Below are 25,322 nucleotides of genomic sequence, written 5' to 3'. Positions count from 1 at the left end.
TTCCGACCCCTAATCGAATAAGCCTGTACCACCGTCTGTCTGATCCATTTGGAGATAGTCGTGGCAGATGCAGGCAACCCCTTTCTGGGGCCATCCGTGATCACAAAAAGTGAATCCGTCTTACGGAACGATTCCGTAGCCTTCAGGTATACCCTGATTGCCCGAACCACATCCAAGGAATGTAACGCATATTCCCGAGGATGATTGGGCTGAGGACACAAGGAAGGTAGCACAATATCTTCATTCAGATGAAAGTCTGAAACCACCTTAGGAAGAAAGGATGGCTTCGGATGAAGAACTACCTTATCCCTATGAACCACAAGATATGGGGAATGGCATGATAATGCAGCCGGTTCTGACACCCTGCGTGCAGAAGTGATAGCCACCAAGAAGGCCACCTTCTGGGATAATGTAAGCAAGGGAATCTCCCTGCTATTTTAAAAGGGAGGTTTCTGCAGAACCGACAAAACCAAATTAAGATCCCAGGGCGGTAAGGGCGCGCGCACAGGCGGAGCCAAGTGCCGCACCCCCTGGATGAAATTCCGCACCAAGGAATGAGTAGCCAGCGGCTTCTGAAAGAAGATTGCTAACGCTGAAAAACCTGACCCTTGATCGTGCTCAAGGATAGTTTCTGCTCAACCCCCTTTTGCAGAAAAGCCAAAATTCGGGTCACCAAATAGGTACGTGGGGGAAATCCCAACGATTCACACCACGCAATACAAGTCTTCCATGTGCGATAATAGACTTTGCTAGAAGTCGCTTTCCTTGCTTTAATTAGAGTAGGAATAACTGAAGCTGACAATCCCCTGTCCTTCAGTACCTGGGTCTCAATGGCCAGGCCGTTAAAACCAGCGACTGTAAAGCACGATAGAAGATCGGTCCTTGAGACCGCAGATCCTCCCTGAGAAGAAGTCTCCAAGGAGCGTCTGCGACTAGCCTGCCCAAGTCGGCGTACCCGGCTTGACGAGGCCAGCCCGGAATTACCAGAATAACTGGAGTTCCCTTCACCTCTATCCTGCTGAGAAATCTCAGCAGTAACTTGAGAGGGGGGAAGACATACAGTAGCTGATATTTCCCCTACGGGGCGCTCAGCGCGTCTGCTGCGTCCGCTAGAGGATCGCGGGCGCGAGCCCTGTTGAGCCAACCTGCCAACAGATCCATATCCGGGGTGCCCCAATGAAGGCACAGCTGGTGAAATACCTCTGGACGAAGAGACTATTCCTCTTGATCCAGAATCTGACGGCTGAAATAATCTGCCTGTCCACCCCCGTGATAAATATCGCGGAGAGAACTGGAACAACTGTTCCCCCAATAAAGAATGTTGGCCACTTCTATGGCCGCCAGGGCACTCTTGGTGCCCCTTGGTGATTGACATAAGTCATGACCGTGGCATAGTCCGATTGGATCCGAACCGGACTGCCCTGGAGCTGCTCGGTCCAGTAAATCAGACAAAGTCTGATCGCTCTCAGTTCCAACACCTTTATCGGTAACCTGGAATTTATCAGAAGAAATGACTTGCCCTGGCTGAGCATTGGAGACCGAAGCCACCAGACCAGAGCCTCCCTGGTCTGCTCGCTCAATCGGATCCGATTGTCCAGGGAATCGGGATTCCGATTCCATATGAGAAGAATCTCCTCTTTGGAGAATTCGGGTATGAGACTGGGCAAACGGTACTGCCTCTAAGGAGGCGACCATCAATCCCAGCCAGTTGACGGACAGCAACATCCGAATCATTGACTGAATCTTCTGGAGTTTCTCCGCCTGGAGAAACACTCTTGCCAAGGATGTATGTAAAAATTAGGTCCAGATAGTTCAGTGTCCTGGTGGGAACAGGTAATGATCTTTGGGAAAAGCAAAGAAAACGCTGATGTCCTGCGAAGATGGGAATATGAAGATAGGCATCCTAAATGTCTATGGACGCCAGGAAATCCCCCTGATGCAGGGAGGCCACCACTGTATGGATGGACTCCATCTCTTCCAAGACCAGAATTGGACGCACCTAGCCCTTTTTCCTGGGCATTGTGAACAGGTTCGACTAGAACTCCTCCAAGGAACGGGAACTACCACTGCTTGTTGCATCAAGCTGTTCCCCGCAAAGCTTTTTAAGCGACCCGGGGATGTCGAATATTGGAAGGGAAGAATCGCACCGGTGGAAGTGATCGAAACTCGATCTTGTATCCCGACCATATGACCTTGCGAACCCCTTGACCCAGGATTCTGGAAAGCCCTGGATCCAGAAATCGGTGAAGACGTCCCCCACCCTAGAGATGAGTGGGGCCCATTCTGTCAATCCAACGAGATAACAGTGGCTTTATTTAGTCTGGAAATCGGTGAGTCCACTATTGGTGGTACCGTCCATCTTTGTAATGAGGGATTCCTCAAAATGATAGCGCCTAGCAATGCGTTTGGAAATAGCAGGGGCTCGTTTACGGAAGACCCCATTTGGGCAAGGGAAACCCTTCACCATTTTGGTAGGCTTGCTAGTACCAAAAAAGGAATATGAGTCTCAGCTACCTCTGCCGGTGTAACCTCAAGATTTAAGGTTTCCCGGACAGACACAACTAGTGCTTCCACCAACGCTTCTTGTGCTATGGCGGAGGCAGAAGCGTCCTCCTTACTGTCGGAGGAGACCGTACCTGAGACAACAACCCCAGAAAAGGGACTGCAATGACCAGCTCAGAATCCGTATCAGAAGTATCAGATGACATAGGGGTAGGCGGGGGTCGCTCTTCTTGACCCCCGTCCCTGACAGGCTACCTCCACCCGGGATACCAAAGACTCCAAAACTGCTGATAATGCATCATCACAAGTGGGGTACTGGAGGGTCCTGCGGCCACCCCGAGGGGATCAGGTGGGGATACATGAGTGGCAGGGTTCATGTAACAAGACACTTGCCAGCAAACACAAAAAAATTAATTGCAAGAAAAAGAAAAAAAACATTTTTTTTTTTTTTAACTTAGTCCCCCAGCGCAGTAGCGCCCCTCAGTCTACCTGCTTGGACCCCTCAGAAAGAGAGAGAGAGAGAGAGAGACCCCAAGGCTCACCTGATGCACAGAAGTTTCTTATCAACCTGCTTCCAGCACTGTCTGTTACAGACAGGAAGTCTTTGGCTTGCTTTCCCTGGGCCAAGGAGGCGGCTCCGCCCCTTTACATGCCTTCCGGCGCCTCCCAATTACTCCACGAGGTGTTTGGTCACCTCAAACATGGCCGCCCCCATGCTGGAGACACGAGGCTACGCCAATATGACTCGTGCGATCTGCAGGAAAATGGCGGCGGCCTGTAAGCTAGCAGCGGCCTGCGGGATATGTGCATTCGGCCTGTGCGGCCTGCGCAAGTGCCTCGGCCTTCGGAAAGTACAGCTGTAGCTTTGAGCGAGACCCTGCCAGCTAGGTCTCATATATATATATATATATATATATATATAAATATATATATATATATCTTTTTTTTTTTTTCCGTTTTTTTTTTTCCCTCATCACCATGCCACAGCCGAGGGCCCCTTTCACACGGGCTGTCTGATCAGGTCTGCCTGTCAGTTTTTCAGGCAGACTAGATCGGACCCTTCATTCTCCTCTATGGAGCGGTAATCTGCCGCTGATCCTGTCCGCCAAAAACAGACGGATGGTGGTTCTATTTTCTATCCACCGCCTGGATCGGATCAGATGGCATCGGATGGAAAGAGACAGACAGTCTGTTTCCATCCAATTGCGCTATAGAGGAGAGTGGGGTTCTAGTCGTATTTATGTGTAAATTTAGTATCCGTTTTGTTAAATAAAGCTTGGTTGTTAGTTTAAAAAAAAATGAAAAACTGGCTCCTAACTTTTTTAGCTGGCTCCTAGATTTCAGGCAAATTTGTCAAGCCCTGCCCTAAGTACACAGCCAAGATAACAAAAGAGTGGCTATGGGACAACTCTGTGAATGTCCTTAAGTGGCCCAGCCAGAGCCCAGACTCAAACCTGATCGAACATCTCTGGAGAGATCTGAAAACGGCTGTGCACCGACGCTCCCCATCCAACCTGATGGAGCTTGAGAATTGCCCAAAAATAGGTGGGCCAAGCTTGTAGCATCATAACCAAAAAGATTTGAGGCTGTAATTGGTGCCAAAGGTGCTTCAACAACGTATTGAACAAAGGCTGTAAACACTTATGTACATTGGATTGCTTTACTTTTTTAATTTTAATACATTTTCAAAGATTTCAAACAAACTTCTTTCACGTTTTCATTATGGGGTATTGTTTGTAGAATTTTGAGGAAAAAAAATAATTTAATCAATTTTTGAATAAGGCTGTAACCTAACAAAATGTGAAAAAAGTGAAGCACTGTGAATACTTTCTAGATGCACTGTACATGTGATCATTAATTTTTTTATTAATAAATATGCAAAGATTTCAAACTTCCTTCACATTGTCAATATGGGGCATTGTTTGTAGAATGATGAAGAAAATAATGAATTTAATTCATTTAAGAATGAGGCTGTAACGCAACAAAATGTGGACAACGTGAAGCACTGTGACTACTTTCCGAATGCACTGTAACCAGACCAGTGACACATATATTGTCTAAAGCTGGATACACACTATACATTGTCTTTAGATTGTTTTCCTTTAGATTTACCAAAACCATATAATATGAGGTTAAACCTAAACACTTTCAATTTGTAAGTAACCAGGCAGGCCCTTGTACTACACAGTTGAGGTAAATCTAAAGGAAATCAAAACAACAAAAGTTGTATAGTGTGTATCCAGCTATACTGAGCAATTCATCCAACTGGTTCAGCAATTCAGCTTCCTAGGCCACAGGAAGCAGTAATTTGTAATCATGAAGTAGCAGAGTGCTCTTACTGATTAGTGAAATGTGTGTATCCTAATTGCTTGACAAAACATCAAACATTTGCATTTTTTATGTTTGCCTCGAGTTTTACTTTACTTTTAGGGCTCTTTCCCACACACTCCCCATTGGATGGACTCCGTTTTTCTCAGCGAGGGATTGATCCGCCTATCCCCCGCTGAGCAGGAGAATGACAGCTGTTCTCCGCGCTGTGTGCGGAGACACAGCTGTCAGAGCCCCATACATCTCTATGGGGGAAACAGATTGGAACGGAACGTCGGTCCGTTCTCATTCGATCCGCTGGATGGATGGATGGAAAATAGGGTTTCCATCCGTCCAGATTTGACGGATCGGATGTCAGCGGACCTGTCTCCGCTGACATCCGATGCCCCATAGAGATGCATGGGGGGACCGTTCAGATTCGCCAAAAAAACGGACAGGCAGATCTGAACGGTCCGTCCGCCTGTGTGAAAGGGGCCTTAGGTTTGATGCAGTGAAAAAAATTTAGAAGTCAAGTTAAAACATGTGAGAAGAGTAAAAACAGTGATTAAGTGCTTCTCATTGCTATACATATAGACTCCATTGAGAGATTTCCCCTTACTGTCACAGTGACAAAGGACAAGAAATAATGGGAATGGATGTAAGTGGCAAACGAAGATGCAGACAGCAAACCTAACAGATGTTTTATAGCCCAACTCAATGAAAATAACAGATTGTCCCTTGCAGTCAAGACCGGTGGAATGTAGGGTTGCAAACCCTGCAGGGAAAAACTGAGGACTGAGTAAGTAAATATCCTTTTTTGTTCCCTTAGACCAGTGGTCTCCAAGCTGGCTTTATCCAGCCCTTAAGGCACCATTCCATCCACTTATCCCAATGATCGGGCACTATTGCTCCCACAGACACCTATGATGGCTACTATTCCTCCCCTAAATAACAATAGTGAAGCACCATTCCTCCCACTGATACCAACAATGGGGTACTATTCCTCCCACTAAAACCAATAAAGGGGCACTATTCCTCCCGCTGATACCAGGGTGTTTTCTAATCCCACTGGTCACAGTTTGGATCCCCTAATGCCTAAATAACAGTTAACTGGCCCTTTGCTTACAAAGTTTGGAGACCCCTGCCATAGACCTAAGCAAGCAGTTAAGCCCTGCAAGTGAACTCCTTGGGCTGAGCTCTCACTGAACATGTTAACTGCTCATTTAGGTCTAGGGAAGGACAAAAGAGCAGATTTACTTTCCCCATGCTTGGCTCCTCCTGTAGCTAGGCCTGTCTCTGCAGGGTCAACACCCCCACATTCCACTGGTCGAGGGTCCTGACGTGATCAAGACCAGAGCATGTTCCACAGTCCTGCACTGGATGTGAGGTTGCCAAGGGAGAGTTCGTTGCTGGTTTGTGGGGAAGCGTCATCTGCTGGTGCAGCGGAGGATCAGGTAAGTAAAACCATTTTCGCTCTCCCCTGGACAAAATAAGCTATTAACCCCCCTGCAGTGCAGGTACAGCCTTGTCCACGATGACGCTCCCCCCCACCCCAAATCCATGTTGATGTACTATATGTGTACCGACTGTAAGACAGAAAGTGGAGGTAAAATATTTTCGATGCCCCCTGCCTGCCACAAAACTGCCTTTATTAAAAAATAAATAAATCACCTGCTCATGAATTAAAAGTGTTTTCACGCCCTGCAATTCTAAATTTTTGGACGTTTATACTGAGTATATGTCTTTTAACCACAAAAAGAGAGACTTTGTCAGTGCAAGAGTACCTGAAAGGCTTGCGTTTCTGTCTTTCCACTGCACATTCTTACACTTGATCTGGTTCTGCCTTTCCTTGCGAAGACGCTCCAGTTTTTGCGCTAGAAAACAGGCAGGAAACAATAGAATTACTTTGTTGGTGAAACTTTCCTGAAAGAAGAGATCACAATTAATTCCAATGTCATGAATATTTCATAATGCATGTATAGAAAGATGGGGAACAGGGGCAGGAGAGAGGGGAGGGGGGAGTTTCAGAAAGAGAGAGCAGCGTGCATAAAATTTTTAAAGCTGACACCAAGTTCAGAAAATACCAACAAAAACAGAAAAATGTGCTTGATTTATAATTGAAATTAGGGGACATAAAACATTAATACAGACCATAAAGATAGTATTAACATAGAAGGGAATCATAAAATGTGAAAACTAGTGTGATTAATAGGACAGTTCGTTATATAAATCATTAATAACGGTCTTAAAGGAATTTTAATGTACAAATGAAGTCCCATGAATGTTACGGAGTGTGCATAAAATTATAGATATGAATTACGTGCCCCCGTTTCAAAAATTAAAGATAAATGAACTCGGGCTCAACTATTAAAGTTTTAAATATAGAATCCTTTATCTGAAAATCAGGAAAAATTATAAAATGTCAGGGCCATATAAATTAGTAGCGTTTTTCTATGGTAGGACGGAACAGTTTATAGGTAATAAAGGAGGTGATTTGTATCTGCTGCAACATTAGTCAAATGTGTAGGGGGAAGAGATATGAATGGGGATATTTTTATTTTACCATTTTTTTTTTTCCCTCTCCTTCCTAAAGATGCAGAGAAAAATAATAATTCCTAGGGATTTAATGCAAAGCCAGAAAATTCTTTGAATATCAAATATTACAACGTGGTACAAGTCCACTAATATTCTGTGTTCGAGTAAGTAAAATGGGTAAGCTTAAAGAGTTTGAACCAAAATGCGCATAATAATAATAATCATAATGGCTTGTATCAAACTTTTATTGCAGTCATACATTTGTTTTAATAAGTATAATCTTAAAAAAAAAAAAAAAAAAAGTATTTCATTTATAGCCTTTGATACAGCGACACTAGCAAAAAAAAAAAAAATCTTCAATTTAAAAAAGGGAGAACTACGGTTATTGGGTTATTTCAGTAAATATACGTTTATATTATGAATGTAACAATAAAATGCATCTGCACCATTTCTGCAGATTCAATTGTTGCATCATTCCCAACTCCTAGCCCTGATTCTATGCAATATAGCCAACAAAGCTACCAAACCGCTTGTCCCAATCTATGTACTGGCACATGCACCCTACACTCTACATAAATCCTATGGAGAATTGGTACTCCCATAAGGCCCGTACACACGTAGCGATTGTCGGCCGTAAATATTCGGACAACCGACTTCCGACAACCGACTGCGAATTTTCGGCCGAACAGAATCTGGTGTGCAGGCTTTAAAATTTTTGTTGGCCAACACCAGAACGGCCGATTGTTCCTCAGTCAGTACAGAATTCGGCCGACAAACAGCAGATGAGCAAGACTGGGCATGCTCAGAAAAGACAAAACACAGGGAAAGTTAACCATAACATGACATCACTTCTGCAGTCGGCTGTTGTTGGCCGACAAAATTCGTGTGCAGTCTTTAGCACTTTTCAACCAACAGGACAGCACCGGACAAAAGACGGCCGATCGTTCGGCCGACATTCGGTACGTGTGTACGGGGCTTTAGAGAGTTTGTACTCTCTTGGAGCATTTACAGCAGGATGGATGGGGCAGGAATAGTACAACAATCTGAACAGCAAAAAAAAAAAAAGGTACAGCGACACATTAAAGCCTAGTACACACGCAACGATTATCGGCCGACCGGTCGTCCGTCTTTTGTCCATAGTGGTGTTTTGTTGGTTGGAAAGTGCCTAGACTGCACACAAATTTTCTCGCCCAAAAAAATTCTACTTCAGAAGTGATGTCATGTGTTGGTTTGCTTTCTTTGTGTTCTTTCTTCTCTGAGCATGCCCAGTCTTGCTCATAAGATTTTTCCCTGTCTAAATCTGTACTGACTGCACGAAAATCGGTCGTGTTTTGACGGCAGACAAAAATTTTATAGTCTGCACACCAGATTTTTTTCGGCCGAAAAGTCGGAGTCAGTTGTCGGAAGCATCATACTAACAAGTTGAAAATCGGCAGATCGGTCGTCGGACGAAAATTCCCTACCAATTTTCGACACGTGTGTACGGGGCTTTAGTCACAGCGTCAAGAAAACCGGTAGCATACATTTCATTGTTCAGAACTGGACCAGGATTTTCTTTTACATTATGTGGATGGCTGGGTGCGTGTGCATGGCTTACCTGGGGAAGAGATGGCACCAGGATGCACTATAGAAAGAAGACAGGCTGGCAGAGGCAGTGTGGTGCTTTGGGAAATGTTCTCCTGTGAAACCTTGGGTCCTGCCTTTCATGTGGATGTTACTTATGGCACTTTTCCACTGCAAGTACCGTCTCGGCTCTACTCGGCCCTGCTTGGCCCGGTTTGCTTTTCCACTGCATGGTACGGTGTTGGAACGGTTCGGTACGGTACGGTATGCTTTTCAACTAAAGTAGTACTAAAGTTAAGTGGGTGGCATAACAACGGGGTGGGTGGGATTCTCTGACCAATCAGTGGCTAGTAGTGACTGCATGCAAAGGATTGTGGGATATGGTACCGGGTATGGTACCTGTTGGAACCACAATCGAGTAGGTACTATTTTTGAGAGCCGTACTGTACCGTACCGAACCGTTCATACACTATACCATGCGGTACCAGCAGTGGAAAAGCACAAAAGCGAGCCGAACCGTTCGGTTCCATGAACTGGAAAAGCGCCATTTGACACATACCACCTACAAAAATATTGATGGTGACCAAGAGAACGCCTTCATGGAAATGGTATTCCCTGAAGGCAGTGGCCTTCACACACCCTGACACATTATGAAAAAGGTTCAAGAATGGTTTACGGAACCCAACAAGTTTGAGATGTTGACTTGGCCTCCAAATTTTCTAGATCTCAATTCATTGAGCATCTATGGATTGTGCTGGAAAGTTCAATCTGTAGAGACTCCACCTAGCAACCTACAGGATTTAGGAATCTGCTACTGATGACTTGGTGACAGATGCCACAGCATAGCTTCAGAGGTCTAGTGGTGTCCATGTTACCATGGGTCAGGGTGGTGTTGGCAGCAAAAGAGGTATATACTCAGTTTTAGGTGGGTCATCCTAAAGGTATGGCTGATCAGTCAATATACACACACATTGTGCATTTATCCATTTGCCTGGAGTTCTACTTGTAAAACTCTCCTAACAATCTGCATATACCAGCTCTAATCTTTATCCTGGTATTTTTTTCCCAGCTCTGGCTATTAATAAGCAATACACAGCAGCACACAAAATACTACTTATTGCAAATGACACCTCTATTTGCAGTAGTCAGAGTCTGAGGGAACACAAAAAAGGATTGGAGGGTATAGCCCGGCCAGTCATTGTCTGAATCCGCAGCCTAGACTGCACATAGACCACAGAGGGTCGCAAGTGCCCTAACTATACTGCCACATCACCAAAATTACAGTAGCTTCAAACTACCAAGGCCACAGCAATGCTACACTTAGAGTGAAGCAATCTTACAAAATGCTGAGGTTTTTACTGTTATATTATTTTACCAAAACCTTGTCCTCTTGCCATTGTGTGGCAAAAAATGGCAGTCAGTGAATATACTGGTGCTACGTACCAGGAGAAAAGCACTGGGCAGCTGGGTCTGGGTCAACCTTGGCAGAGCTTGCCAGAAGCACACGTCTTATAAATCTTCTGATTAAGTGTAATTAAAAGGATGATAATCAGTGCAAAGCACAAATGGTAAATAGCAAAGATCAGCTATGCCCAGAAAAACAGGAAAGGAATAAAATACGATGCCCATGCAGACAGAGTCCTGTGTGGGAGGTAATCGGAGGACTAAAACACAGTAAATCCAGAGTATTTACTGATTGACATACCCCTGACAACTGTGCTTCCACATGCATTTGGGTAAAAAAAAAAAACTTGCAGAAACGTAAAGGTTGTATGTGCTGCAATACAGCGATGTCCAGGAACATGCTGCCAGTCGGATTGATGCTACAAGGATTTAACAGTCCTAGTAAATCCCCCAAGGAAGGGGGCAGCATCCCCCCAGAGAGGACATGATAGAGAGAGAGTAACCAAGGTGATCTGATGCTAAGGAAAAGAATGTATCCTACATATGCTTTACTAGCTTGGTGTAGTATCCAGGTAGAAATCTGGTATGAGGGTGCAGCGAATACCAGTGCTTGCTTAGCGGCCAGAGTCTGGAGACTGATGTCTGGGTATGCCCAATGGAAGGACTGATGAGATGTCAGCATTCATAGTTGCTGAGTGAACAAGACAGGTATGGATCAAAGGAGGATATGCCTCATGAAATAAAGGACCAGAAGTTTGTCAAAATCTACCAACATGAAGAGGTAGACTAAGCCCTGCAGAAACTTAAAAGACATTCTAGAAACAAAAAAAATGGCCACACATTATACAGTTTTCCTTTAGATTTACCAAAACCATATAATATGAGGTCAAACTTAAACAATTTTAGTTTGTATGCAAATCAGGCAGGCCCTTGTACTGCATAGTTGGAGGTAAATCTAAAGGAAATTGAATAAGAAAAATTGTACAATGTATGGCCAGCCTAATGGGCCATACACACTATAAGATTTTCTGAAGACTTTTTCCTTTAGACTTACCAAAACCGTATAATATAAGGTCAAACCTAAACACTTTCAATTTGTATGCAATCTAGCAGGCCCTTGCACTACATAGAAAAGGTAAATCTGAAGGGAATCTATCCACAAAAGTTGGATAGTGTGTATCCAGCTTTAGGGTTATAAACAACTACTGATTGATAAAAGTACAACTAGGAGAAATGTCCAAATATAAAACTCCGACAATGAAACTTGGAGAAAGACTGAGCTATGGTAATGTTGTGATGCATTTTTATTGACTTAAACTGAAAACCAATTACCGCTCCTCCACAGCCCCTACATTTCCTCATGCAGTGCTGCGGGCATGGTACAGGACATTCTCCTGTACCATGCTCGCAGCACTGCATCTCCTGTGCAATGCCTGTACCATCACCTGTGCCATGCCTGTACCATCTCCTGTGCCATCACCTGTGCCATGCCCGAACCATCTCCTGTTCCATGCCCAAACCATCTCCTGTGCCATCTCCTGTACCATGCCCACAGCCCTGCATCTCCTGTACCATGCCCATAGCCCGTTTTGTGTCTCATAGTGGTCCAGTTGGGTCCAGTAGCTGCTGCATTTCCCACCCTAGGCTTATACTCAAGTCAATAAGTTTTCCCACTTTTTTGAGGTAAAATTAGGTGCCTTGGCTTATATTTGGGTCAACTTATACTCCAGGATATACGGTAGGTAAAAAAAAATAGGCAATGGTGTGAATCCAGCCATTTACACCATGACACTGCAGTAACATGAACGCATGTAGCAATACATGTTACATACCTAGGTGTGATTTGGTGCCATTCATTCTGATGGCACTCCAATGCACCTTGCAAATGGACATGCATTTCATGCATTTCAGTGAACTGCAAAACACTGAATTGAGCTACCATGAGCCGTAGTGCTCTGCATTACAAAAATTGTACATTCATCATTTTGTTTTTTTTTTAGGCAGCCTATTCAAACGAATGGGCTGCCTTAACATAATGTGTGTTAAAGTGTAGGCACTAAGGCAGCACATTAAAGGAGAATTATGGCCAAAGCTTTTTTGGGCTTATTTCTCCTATGCAGACAGGCTAAAGCCTGCTGTCAGCTGACGTCACTCAGCCAGTCCAGGCTGGGGAAATATCTCAACCATATGGTCCATCCAGATACCTGGACTGGCATCTGGTTCAGCCTACCAGTGATCCTTTGAGAGCCTGAGCCAGCCTCTCCTTCCCCCTCCACAGCCCAGTGCTCCAGTGAGCACTAGAGGGGAGAGCAGAGAGCCGCTGACTGACAGTCATGCTCTCTGCTCAGAGTGGATGGGAGAACGGAGCGATCAGCGGTATTTGATCTCTCAGCTCTCCCTGCAGAGCCAGCAGGGGATCAATGCTGCATCCACCTAGGTGAGTATGATTGTTTGTGGGTTTTTTTTTTTTTTTTTAATCCTGGACTTATCTTTTAATGTTAAATAGCCCTTAGTGTTTTGAAAAGCATTCCACAAAGTCAGTTACTCAGAGCAAAATGCTTCAGTCTAACAAGAAAAGAAAAAACATTGAATACTTTTGACAAGGAGGTGTTTCTTCACAGTAACTCAATGTGGTGAGACACAATGTTAAAAAGCCCACATCTCTACCCACTACCCACTCATTCCTCGGCTATGTGGGTAGCTGGATGCAAAGCCCGGAACCTGCTCCTGCGCCCCATGTAAATACTCCACTTCAAAACAACAAGCCGCACCCCAATGACATCATAGGAATCTTACAAGTTTAATGATGGACATCACATACATCCCTCCAGCCCAGGTCTGCCCTGTAATGCGTTTCACCCGTGTAGGACTTAATCGTTATGAGTGAAAGTGCTATGTGAAACGCGTTAGTTGCACATCTTAAGGGAAAGTAAGGTGAAACACCAACCGTCACGTTTGCCCGATGTACACTCCAGGCAAAAGGTAATCAGTGAATGGTCATTGCAATTCAGGAATTAACACAATTTATTTGCAAAATAGAGAAAGTCCACTTTGTTTATGCTTAATCCTAAATGTTTTACAGGTCAGGTCGCATGACAAGTCGCAGCCTATTGCCATAAATGGCACCGTGCCAATCGCTGTGACGCCAACTTTACAGCGCCACACCGATTTGCAAAAATATTTCCTGCACTACTTTAGCTAATGTCAGATGCGCCTTCTACGAGCGGCTCCTGCAAGGGTAGCGCTACATCTGTGAAGGTTCTTATTTATCCAGGTAATTGTTTACATACTATAGGTACACCTTCAACTGGACTTGTTCTGTCAATAGACATCTGTGCATGAAACCACACCGATATCTTTCAAGAAGCACCTGAAATCGCACTGACCTACTACTTTGCAATTTTGCTACTTCACTTGAAGTGGCACGATTTCAAAGTAGCATCAATGTGAACCAGGGCTTATAAAAAAAATATCACAGGGAGTCAGATAAAAAAAGAAATAGAAAAATACCTAATGTCCCTTTCACATGGGTGGTCCAATCAGATCCGCTGGTCAGTTTTTCAGACAGATCTGAATGGAAGCTTTACGTTTGTCAATGAGCAGGCAGATGTAAACAGGCGTTGCGTTCATTGACATCTGATTACCTCTGAGGTTGTCAAGGAAAATCTGCATCCTTTTCCATTTTCTTTTTTTCAGACATAAATGTGACAGATCTAAATTAATTGGATTTAAATGGACCCATGTTTGTTTACATCCGACTGCCCATAGACCTAATGGGGTCGTTTAAGCTCTCAGAGGGAAAAACTGAATGGACACGGATGTCACAAAAGTGACATCCGTGCCGCTCGGCCCCGATTCAGCAGCAGATCTGTTTAAGAAATCCCCGCTGATCGGAACTAACATGGCTGGTGTGAAAGGGTACTAAATAAGACCTGCATATACAGAATCCTAAACCCACAGCTGATACAGGAGGGAGGCAAAACATTCTTATAAAGGCATTGTACAATTTGCTCCAGCAAGGAAGAAAATGTGGCCCTTGCACCTCTCCTGCTGCTGCAGTACCCCCCTCGTCTCTGCCCACACCTTGTCCCAGCAGGTTGGCAGCAAAGAGGATGTCAGAGCTCCTCCACCAGATCCTGCACTTCTCCGTGGTAGCAAAAGAGAGGCTCATCTCTGCTCTTTTTGGTCTCAGCGGTAGGCAGCAAAGAGGATGACAGAACTCCTCCACCAGATCCTGCACTTCTCCGTGGTAGCCACAGAGAGGCTCATCTCTGCTCTTTTTGGTCTCAGCACTCGGCAGCAAAGAGGATGTCAGAGCTCCTCCGCCAGATCCTGCACTTCTCCGTGGTAGCAAAAGAGAGGCTCATCTCTGCTCTTTTTGGTCTCAGCGGTAGGCAGCAAAGAGGATGACAGAACTCCTAGAGACCTTGCACCTGTGCCGCCACAGCACTCCCTCATCTCCATCATCTCTGCCTCCCCTGATCTCAACATTCAGCAGACTCCGGCAGCTGACTCCCGACTATCCCCTGGTCCTCCTCCAGACCCTGCACATTGTTTCCCATCTCCACCCCGAGATTCCTCCCAGATTCCTCCCAGCAGAAGGTATGAGGGGTGCAATGTAATGTAAGGGAGAGCAGGGAATAGGTGCATGGGGAGGCCTGGGACGAGGGGGGGAAATCACGGACCTGTACGGGCTATTTGCCGAGACGACTGCTAAGCCTTCCTATCAGCTGGCATGGGAGACTGACTTGGGGGAAACTATTGACGAGGAGGACTGGGAGCAGTGGTCGACCATGGTGCACAGGGGTATACTCAACACCACTTTAGTGGAAGCAAACTATAAGGTACTATCTCGGTGGCACTTGGTGCCAACGAGGCTAGCCAAATTGTTTCTGGGCACCTCCCCCCTGTGTTTACGACAATGTGGGCAGCATGGGGATATGTACCATGTGTGGTGGAGTTGTCCGAAGGTTCGGCGATATTGGATTCGGGTAATTAATCTGATACACTCGGCGACGGGCCAGAGGATTGATAGAGACGCCAAGACGGTGCTGTTCTCGGACTTGCCAGTTGAGATTCCCAAGAATATCCGTTCCCTTATATTTTTTATTCTCCTGGCTGCAAAAATTACTATAGCGCGTGCTTGGAAAACGCCTGGACTTAAATTATTGCAGGTAAAAACTAAAATGTTGTGGATTATGCTTAATGAGAAGTTGGCCAGTATTCGTTTGGATAGGCAACATAGATGTGGAGCCCCTGGATAGAGTATTTGCAGGCTCCTTAGTTGCAGCCGGGTGGCTTGGGGTCCGGCGAGGGGGGACATGTGATTACTTTACATTGCTTTTGTCCTGGCCTCTTTTTCTTTATTACTCTTTTCTTTTTCTTCTGTTACTCCCTTTTATTTTCTTGTTCTTTCTCTGCCCATAGTGGTGTGGGCTATTCTCCTTTTCTTTTCTCTGATCTTTTTTCTCTTTGTTTGCTCCCTTGGGGGTCTGGCTGCAGGAGAGACGCTGTTAGCTCTGATTTCGGAGCTCTGGTTTGGGTTCCCAGATATGGGTCTGGGTCGCTATATATTATTTGGCCATTGGTGGGAGCCCATTGGTTTCCCCTTCTGGGGGAGGAGGGTTGGGGGGGCTTCGCCCTTTCGTGGACACAGTTTGTGCACATTCGGGGTGTCTGGGGTGGGGCGAGGCCCATGCTGGCCGGTCTGTTATTGGGCTTGGTGGACTCCAGCTGTACCTCCTTTTGAGGAACCTCAGTTTTGGGACTTGATGTATCTTGATGTTAAACTTTTTATTATTGACTTCCTTGTTGCCAATAATGTTATGACTCTACTTTTCTGTATGCTACCCCCTTTTCTATGTTTTACAGTTGTACCGTTTGGTTTAAACTCAATAAAAAACTATTGAATACTAAGGGAGAGCGGGGGACTTTTGACTTCTGATAGCGGCGGGGGGGGGGGGGGGGGATGACATCTGATGTAAGGGGGAAGGGGGGGTGAGGTACTTTGGATATCTGCTTATAATTATGAGGATAATACAATTTTATGCCAGTTGAAAAGCACCTGGCCTTCACAGGTTAAGTTTTATACTAAAACCAGTTCTAATCGAATGCAGAGGCAATTATTTATTATGATAAATAGTGGATACCTTTTTAAATGGGCTTACACATACAACTGGCCCTTTGAGTGCAGCCATAATGCTGATGTGGCCTGCAATTAAATTCATTTTGTCACTTTCATTTTGTCACCCCCGCCAGTTATAATCTATACATAAATACTGTACTATAGCTAGCTTTTTTTTCAAGCCAACTGAGCTAGCTAGAACTGGCTCCTGAAGTAGTCTATTTTGCATTTTCACAGCTCTTTTGGCTTGTTCACACTTCAAAATACAGACACTTCTCAAATGTGCCTACAGCATTAATGCACGTTAATAGGTGTGGTTGATAAGCATTAAAAAAAAAGCTCCCCCAAACGCCCTATGCGCGTTTGCGGTGTTGTAGACGTGTTTCTGGTGCATTAAAACCACAAACACCCAACTGTAATGTGCTACCACACCGCGGCCGTATGCCGGCGCGGTCGCGGTGATTTACCATAGACTTGAATGGAAGGAGCTGAAGTACTTCAACTCCTTTCAAACTCGACATCAAATTTTGAAGCAAAGGGACAATAACGTTTCATATTTTAGGCTCCATTCACACTTGAGCGTATCGTTTTCAGGCATTTTTGGGGGATTTTTTTCAGACGTTTTTGCAGGTGTTTGGAGCCAGGCATTGACATCTAACAAAAATTCTTGTAATCTGTCAAAAGAGAAGCTCATGTACTTTTTTGAGCTTCAGGCATTTTGCTTCAGGTGACAAAATGCTCAGATGTGAACAGGGGCCATTGAAATTAATGGGATTTTGCTTGTTGGGCGTTTTGAGACTTCAGAGATGAGCGTTTTACGAGCTGAAATACTCTCAGGTGTGAACAGGGTCTTAATAATGTGAACAGCACTGTGTGCAGTCCAAAAACGGAATTTTTGTAAAATCTTACCTGTAAAATTCCTTTCTCTGAGTCCTCCGACAGTCGCCGCCTCTTCATATTCGTCACATATGGGGTATTAGACTTTGCTCCGAAGGAGTAGCTAGGCAACAGAATATGTTAACATTAAAGCTTTTAACATATCCCACCCTCAAGGGGTGGTCCCCTCAGTCAATACCCTCCTACTTCCTGCAACCATATCTCAGTTTTAGTGGAATAGCAGTAGAGTATACAACCAAACCCCAAAAGAGGGGCGGGGGCGGCGACTGTCGGAGGACTCAGAGAAAGGAATTTTACAGGTAAGATTTTACAAAAATTCCGTTTTCTCTTACGTCCTCCGACAGTCGCCGCCTCTTCATATTCGTCACATATGGGGACGTCCCAAAGCAGTGCAAACATGAGGGGTGGGAAACGCATCCGCGCCGAAAAGGCAACGCAGTCTCCGCTAGGGATGTAACGATATCAAAATCTCACGGTACGATACAATTTCGATATTGACCTCACGGTACGATATTTATTGCGATATTGTGGAAAAGCTCACGGTATTGTTAAATAGCTCATGATAGTGTTTGTGATGATAATAGCGAAAAAATACCGACATTTATTCTGCTTTTGCCAGTCAACAGGCAATTTATTGTTGTATTTATGGATCCATGACAACATAAAACACTGATCACATGGTGCTTTTAAAGTGCAAGTTGTAGTCAGGAACATCAATATTCTGTATAGTAATATTTGGTTGCATAACTGATTCTTCTGTGCAATGTTCAAGTTAAGAAGCAGCTAGAACAATTGTAAACAAACAATAGGCAATTCCCTTTAAGTGCAAACAAAGATCAAGTTAAGTCAGGTTTAAATGTGCAAGGCAAATAAAGGCAGCCTTTTAAAACTGGTATTTAGGAACATAACTTAAACTTAAATAAAATAGTCAGTCAAAAAGCCTTTAAAAAAAACACTGACCTATCATTTAGCTTATGTTCACGTTTTTCATCAGAAAGATCAAAATATCTACATTGCAAGAAAAAAAAAAACAGTAAAAAAAATCCTTAAACTCTGGTCTATGTAGTTAACAATGATTTGTTCCGCGGGACTGTGTTTATTCCTCTTGCTTTTTGACGGACACCTGTCCTTTTAATATTGTAACCCAACCACGACGATATCGAGACACGACCACGACGATATCGAGACGACCGCGACGATACGATATCGCGATATCTTCGATATCGTTACATCCCTAGTCTCCGCATCAAAGAAAGGAACCTTACCAAAGGAAGGAAACCAGCTGGGCAACAGGAAAAACAAGTGCTCAACAGGAGCAACAACCCAGGAAAAGACAGATAACCAGAGGATAAAAAATGTATCCCAACAGCCAGAGGTCCCCAATAAGGGACCCTAGGGAACTGCTGCACTAAGAACCTTGCGGCCAAAGGAAGCATCCGCCGATGCCTGAACATCTACTTTGTAGAATCTTGTGAACGTGTGTACGGTCGACCAAGTCGCCGCCTTACACACCTGGGCTACAGAAGCCCCATGACGACAGGCCCAAGACGTACTCAGAGATCTAGTAGAGTGTGCCTTCACAGGCACAGGGAGAACCTTCCCCTGCAAGGCATAGGCCTGTTCAATGGTCTGCCTGATCCATTTGGCAATGGTAGAGGCCGAAGCCGCCATGCCCTTCCGAGGACCCTCTGGAAGAACAAACAAGGAGTCCGTCTTTTGAAAAGACTCAGTCGATTTAAGGTAAACCCTTATCGCCCGAACAACATCCAGAGAATGTAATCTCACCTCCTTTGGATGTTTAGGCTTCGCGCACAGCGAAGGCAAGACAATATCCTCATTAAGATGGAATTCCGAAACTCGTTTCGGAAGAAAAGAAGGATTAGGTCGCAAGACCACCTTATCCAAATGAACAACCAGATACGGAGACTTGCAGGACAAAGCTGCCAGCTCCGACACTCTGCGAGCCGAAGTGATCGTCACCAAAAAGGCGACCTTTTTGGACAACATAGACAACGAGATCTCCCTGATCTGTTCAAAAGGAGCACGTTGCAACACAGACAGAACGAGATTCAAGTCCCAAGGGGGCAAAGGATCCCTCCTAGGAGGAACCAGATGCCGCACACCCTGAACAAAAGTGCCAACCAAGGAGTTGGAAGCCACGGGACGTTGAAACAGAACGGCCAGCGCAGACACCTGACCCTTTATCGTAGCCAGCGCCAAACGCTGATCGACACCCGTTTGAAGGAAAGACAGCACACGGGAAACCGAGTACGTGCGGGGTGAAAACCCCCTGGACTCACACCAGGCAAAATAGGCCTTCCAAGTACGGTAATAAACCTTCCCCGAGGAAGACTTCCTCGCGTTGATCAAAGTATGAACGACCTCTGGAGATAGACCCTTCTCCTTCAGGACCTCGGTCTCAACAGCCAGGCCGTCAAAGCCAGCGACTGTAAAGCAGGATGGTATATCGGTCCTGGAGACAGGAGATCGTCTCGAAGAGGCAGATGTCACGGGGCGTCGACCGCCAGATTCACGAGGTCTGCGTACCAGGACCGGCGAGGCCAGTCCGGTGCCACAAGAATCACCGTGCTGCGTTCCGAGTGTAACCTGCGAAGGAACCTGGACAGCAACTGAATCGGTGGAAACGCGTACATCAGTCTGTACTGATGCCACGGGGCCACTAACGCGTCCGACGCGTCTGCCCAAGGATCGCGCGTCCTTGCCACGAACCTTCTCACCTTGTTGTTGAGACGAGACGCGAACAGGTCCACATCTGGAAGACCCCACTTCGCGCACAACATCTGGAAGACAGCCGGGTGGAGAGACCATTCCCCCTGATCCAGGGTCTGGCGACTCAGATAGTCCGCCTGCCAGTTCTCCACCCCCGGAATGTGAACCGCCGTTATCGCCGGGACATGAGTCTCGGCCCAAGACAGAATGTCGGCCACTTCTCGAGCCGCTCGGGCACTCCTGGTGCCCCCTTGGTGGTTGATGTAGGCCACCGCCGTGGCATTGTCCGTCTGCACCCGAACCGGGCAGCCCTGCAGCCGGTCCGTCCAGCGATGAAGACAGAGATTTATCGCACGCAATTCCAGAATGTTGATCGGAAGGGAAGACTCCCCCTCCGACCAAGTTCCCTGGGCGGACAGAACGCCCAGAACACCACCCCAGCCCGACAGGCTGGCATCCGTGGTGATCACCGTCCACGAGACAGGACGAAACGACTTGCCCCCGGACACCATCGGGGACTGGAGCCACCACAGAAGGTTTCTTCTGGTGCGATGACTCAACGAGATTTGAAGATCCAGAGATTGAGGTCGCCCGTCCCACCTGGACAGGATCTCCGCTTGGAGACCCCGCGTGTGAAACTGGGCGAAGGGAATCGCCTCGAAGGCCGAGACCATCAATCCCAGACATCTCATGCACGTCCGCAGAGACGAGTGCGGAACGTCCCTGAGGGACCTGACTTCCTCCTGAAGAGTTCTGAGTTTGTCTTCCGGCAGGAAGACCTTCGCCTGCACCGAGTCCAGAATCATTCCCAGGTAGGGAAGACGAACCGACGGACTCAGTGTCGACTTTGGAAAATTTATCGTCCAACCAAACTCCTGCAGAGTTTGCATCGTGACAGACAGGTCCTTCTCCAGACCCTGGCTGGTCGCAGACCGAACCAGAATGTCGTCCAGACACCCCAGGACAGAAATGCCCTGGGCCCTCAATAATGCCAGAACCGGTGCAAGCACCTTGGTGAAGACCCGCGGAGCCGAGGCGAGACCAAAAGGCAACGCCACGAACTGGTAGTGATCCTCCGCAATGGCAAATCGAAGGAACCTCTGGTGACCCTCGAAAATGGGGATGTGAAGATACGCATCCTTCAAATCGATGGAGGCCATGAATTCCACCGGAACCAGGGCAGCCACCACCGACCGCAGGGATTCCATGCGGAACTTGCGAACCCGCACAGAGCGGTTCAGAGCCTTCAAGTCCAGAATCGGACGAACCTTGCCCTCCTTTCTGGGCACGGTGAACAGATTGGAATAAAACCCCCGAAATCTGTCCCGATGAGGCACCGGAACCACCACTCCCTGAGCCCTCAGGTCCCGCACCGCCAGGTGCAGGTCCCGCAAACGCTCTGGAGACAGTTGAAGATTTGAGGGAAAAAATCTGCTCTCCGGCCGAGAGAGAAACTCGATCTTGTAACCAGATCGAACGATCTCCTGAACCCATCTGTCCCGCACACGGGCCAACCAGGGCTGAAGAAAACCGAGCAAGCGTCCCCCCACCCCAAAACTGGGTGAGGGCGCCCCTTCAGGCCGTACTGTTATGGGCTGCAGATCCGGATTGACCGGACTTCTGTTTCCCAGACCAGGGCTTCTTCTGAGAGCCTTGACCTTTGAACGGCTTGCCCTTGTAGTGCGGCCGAAAGGCACGAAAGGACCCCTGAGGGGGCCGAAAATTAGCATGCTTCTTCCCAGAAGCCCCCTTAGCCTTGGGGAAATGGGGCAAGAGAGTGCTCTTACCCCCGGTGATCCCCTTAATCAACACATCCAAGGACTCCCCAAAAAGGCGAGACCCATCATAAGGTAGATTGGCTAAGGTCTTACGCGAGGACTGGTCCACTGACCAACATTTTAACCAAACCAGGCGGCGAGACAACACCGCCACGCTGTGCACACGTGCAGCCAACGGAACCAGGTCCAGGTCCGCATCACACAGATACATGACACCCTGGTGTATTTGATCCACCATATCCAGGGTCGCCGGCGAGGCCGAATCGGCCACTAGGACGCGCCTAAGCATCTGCGTCCAACTTGCGATCGCCTGGGCCGCCATGAGAGAAGCAAACAGAGCCTTAAGCATAGAACCCGTAACAGAATAAGTATGACGGGCAAGAGACTCCAATCTCCTATCCGTGGCATCACGGAACACAGGGGAATCCTCTGCTGGAATCGCAGTGGCTTTGTTTAAAACCGCAATTGCGTGATCCACTGGGGGTGGTACACACCACCTTTCATCAGTGGAAGGCGAGAAAGGATAACGCAGCTTGAATCTACTTGGTACAGCAAAAGGTTTGCGCAGATTGTGCCATTGTTCCTTAACAGCGCGCTGAAAATCATCATTGCAGGGAAAAACCTGCGGCGTCCTGCGTTTTCTCTGCGTCCCATAGGCCGCCAAGGCAGCGGGGGGACATACATCATCCTGCAAACGCAGCGTTTGCTTTATGGAAGCAATCAATTCATCCATGATTGCAAGCTCTTCAGGCGAGCCAGGGGGAGAATTATCAACCCCCTCAACTTCAGCCTCCACCTCGGACCCCACTAGATCTAGGGAGGAGCGGGACCCCGATAAGGAGGCCCCCGCCATAACAGCCCCATCACCTTCACCCTCAGAATCAGAGGAAAGAGCAACTCTGGGCCTTTTAGTAGATTGAGCAGCCACCAGCATCTGTACCTGAGCAGCAAGGCCAGCCACAATAGTGGCTAAATCCCCCCCTGGGGGGGAAACAGCGGTCCCCTGGCTTTCCACCAAGGCGGTAGGAAATTTGCCCTCCTGAGAATCCATTGCCCCTATAATGCCGGACAATAAAGGGTTAACTGCCCCTTTAAGCAAACGCGGCAAGCGCAGCCCACCGCACCACACTCAAGCACAATGAGACCCCCACAGGGAATATGCAAACTGAACACAGGCAATGGATAGCAAGAACAGAAGGATAAAACCTGAGGAGACCCTCGCCGCTGCTGCTGCCTCGATCGGTGTTCCTGGAAAGAGGAAGTGATGCTGCCAGGGCGCTCTATGAAAGCCTATGGAGGCTACAAGAAAATGGCCGCCATGCATGTAAAACATGCGGCCGGAGCGAGTGTAGGCAAAATGGCACCGTTTGGCGCCGAAACCGCCGCTCCACAGTGCAGTAATACACACATGACATCCCTGTATAAGAACACATGTCAGATCGCCGCAGCGATCGCTGTATATGCCCAAACATGCCAAAAAAACATGCCCCACAGCACACAGCTTCTCACAATGACCAGGCTGACACACACAGTGTCACACAGCTCCCCCCCCCCCCCCCCCCTTGCAGCCCACAGCATGCAGCCGAGAGATAGGGAGACAAACAGTGTGAATAGAGGCAGGTTACACAGTCCCAGACTGACACCCCCCCAGACAGACAGGTCCCCACATAGATACACTTACCTCTCATGGCGTGGGGGACCCGCACAGGCGAACAAGCCGCTGCACATGAGGCAGGGAGAGTCGCATTCAAGACGCACAAAATGGGGGTTAAGAAACCGCACAGCGTCCAGTGAGGTAGCCACCTCACCAATCATCCCTGCACCGAACAGGGATGGGTCGTTCACTGTGCCAGGAGCGTTACCTGGCTGAACGCTCGATGGCAGGCTGGGAAGCCACTGACCCACGACCTGCGACCAGGGGGATCAGCCCGAGACCCAGCCCGCATGATCCTCTTCATCAGAAGAACTAACTAACGCTGACAAAAAGAACAGCTAAGTAAAGGTAGAGAGAAAACTCAAACAAAAATTCAAAAAGAAGAAAGAGTCTGGGGCAGAAAGCCCCAGCACAGAGAAAGCCAGCCACTCCTGACAAGCTAGACAATAAAACTGAGATATGGTTGCAGGAAGTAGGAGGGTATTGACTGAGGGGACCACCCCTTGAGGGTGGGATATGTTAAAAGCTTTAATGTTAACATATTCTGTTGCCTAGCTACTCCTTCGGAGCAAAGTCTAATACCCCATATGTGACGAATATGAAGAGGCGGCGACTGTCGGAGGACGTAAGAGAAATATTATTTTCATAGATTAAAAACGCCTCTCAAACACCTGCTTTCAAGGCCAATGTGAGCTAGGCCTTACTGTGAAGAAACAACCTCGGCGTGTGGAGGGTAAACCTCTATTCCTTTAGCCCTTTTGTCCTCTGTGTTGACCTTAAAGTGAATAACTTTACACCAAGTTCACTATTTGGACCACTTTCCCATTTATTCATGTTGATCATATCCCCCCTTAATCTCTTCTTCTCAAGAGAGAATACATTCAGTTCCTCCAATCTTTCCTCATAGCTGAGCTCCTCCATGCTTCTTATCAGTTTGGTTGCCCTTCTCTGCACTTTCTCCATTTCCCTGATATCCTTTTTGAGAACTGGTACCCAAAACTGAACTGCATATTCCAGATGAGGTCTTACTAATGATTTATACAGGGGCAAACTTAGGCCTAGTACACACGGAAAGAATGTTGGGTCACATCAGCTGGTTCAATAGAAACCGAAACCAGAACACTCCGGTCAGCGCTCTCAGCCAATGGCTGAGTGTTCTGATGGGGGCCATCCCCTTGTCAGAACACAACAGCACAGCAGGGGAGATCACTGTACAAACATCGGATTGTTAATACAGCGGCTCTGTTCTGAGCTGCAAGTTTTTTTCATTCAATCTGCTGGGTTGAGCGAAGAAAAACTAGTAATGTGTACTAGGCTTCAGGACTCTCCCTCTGGAGTCTATACCTCAAAGATATACAAAGCTGCCTTTGGAAGTGATTCTGGATAGTACAGCCCATTGTCATGTTATACTCCACTGTGTAAAAATTCGGATAACTACACAAGTTACAGAATCTGGAAACACTCAGCCTTAGGAGTTTAATAAGTGAAGTTCGTAGCGCCGCAAGATAAACATGAAGATAAGATGTTCTTGTTTTACTTGAGCCTACCTTTAAAAAGGGATCATCTGCAGATTTCAGTTATTTGCAGATAAATGTGTAAAATGTGTATTTTCATTCTCATTATATGAGCTCCTAATAAAGCGCCACACTGCAGCAGATAATAATGTGCTAATATCACTGTGGTATAGTGATGACATGTGGAATCATTTTGCATTTGTGAGCACCTAAGGTCACCTCCGTTACTTCTAACACATCCTACATAATCATTGCAATACTAAATGTTCACAGGTATCTAGGCCGACAGAAAACTCTGAAATTCATTTATTGAC

At 46.7% G+C, this 25,322-nt stretch overlaps 1 protein-coding gene across 1 annotated transcript in view; it reads right to left on the bottom strand.

The window, feature by feature from the left end:
- Nucleotides 1–25,322, bottom strand: part of MAPKAP1 (MAPK associated protein 1) — a 433,900-nt gene that overhangs the window by 333,259 nt on the left and 75,319 nt on the right. Inside the window, exon 3 of the mRNA XM_082263170.1 lies at nucleotides 6,594–6,683. Coding sequence (XP_082119296.1) covers nucleotides 6,594–6,683 — 90 coding nt within the window. The remainder of the gene's footprint in view (nucleotides 1–6,593; nucleotides 6,684–25,322) is intronic.

Source organism: Pelophylax lessonae, assembly GCF_965119305.1.
Source record: "Pelophylax lessonae genome assembly, chromosome: 7".
NCBI classification, from domain to species: domain Eukaryota; kingdom Metazoa; phylum Chordata; class Amphibia; order Anura; family Ranidae; genus Pelophylax; species Pelophylax lessonae.
Note: the sequence above shows the minus strand (reverse complement) of the source record. Positions and strands in the feature narration are given on the sequence as shown.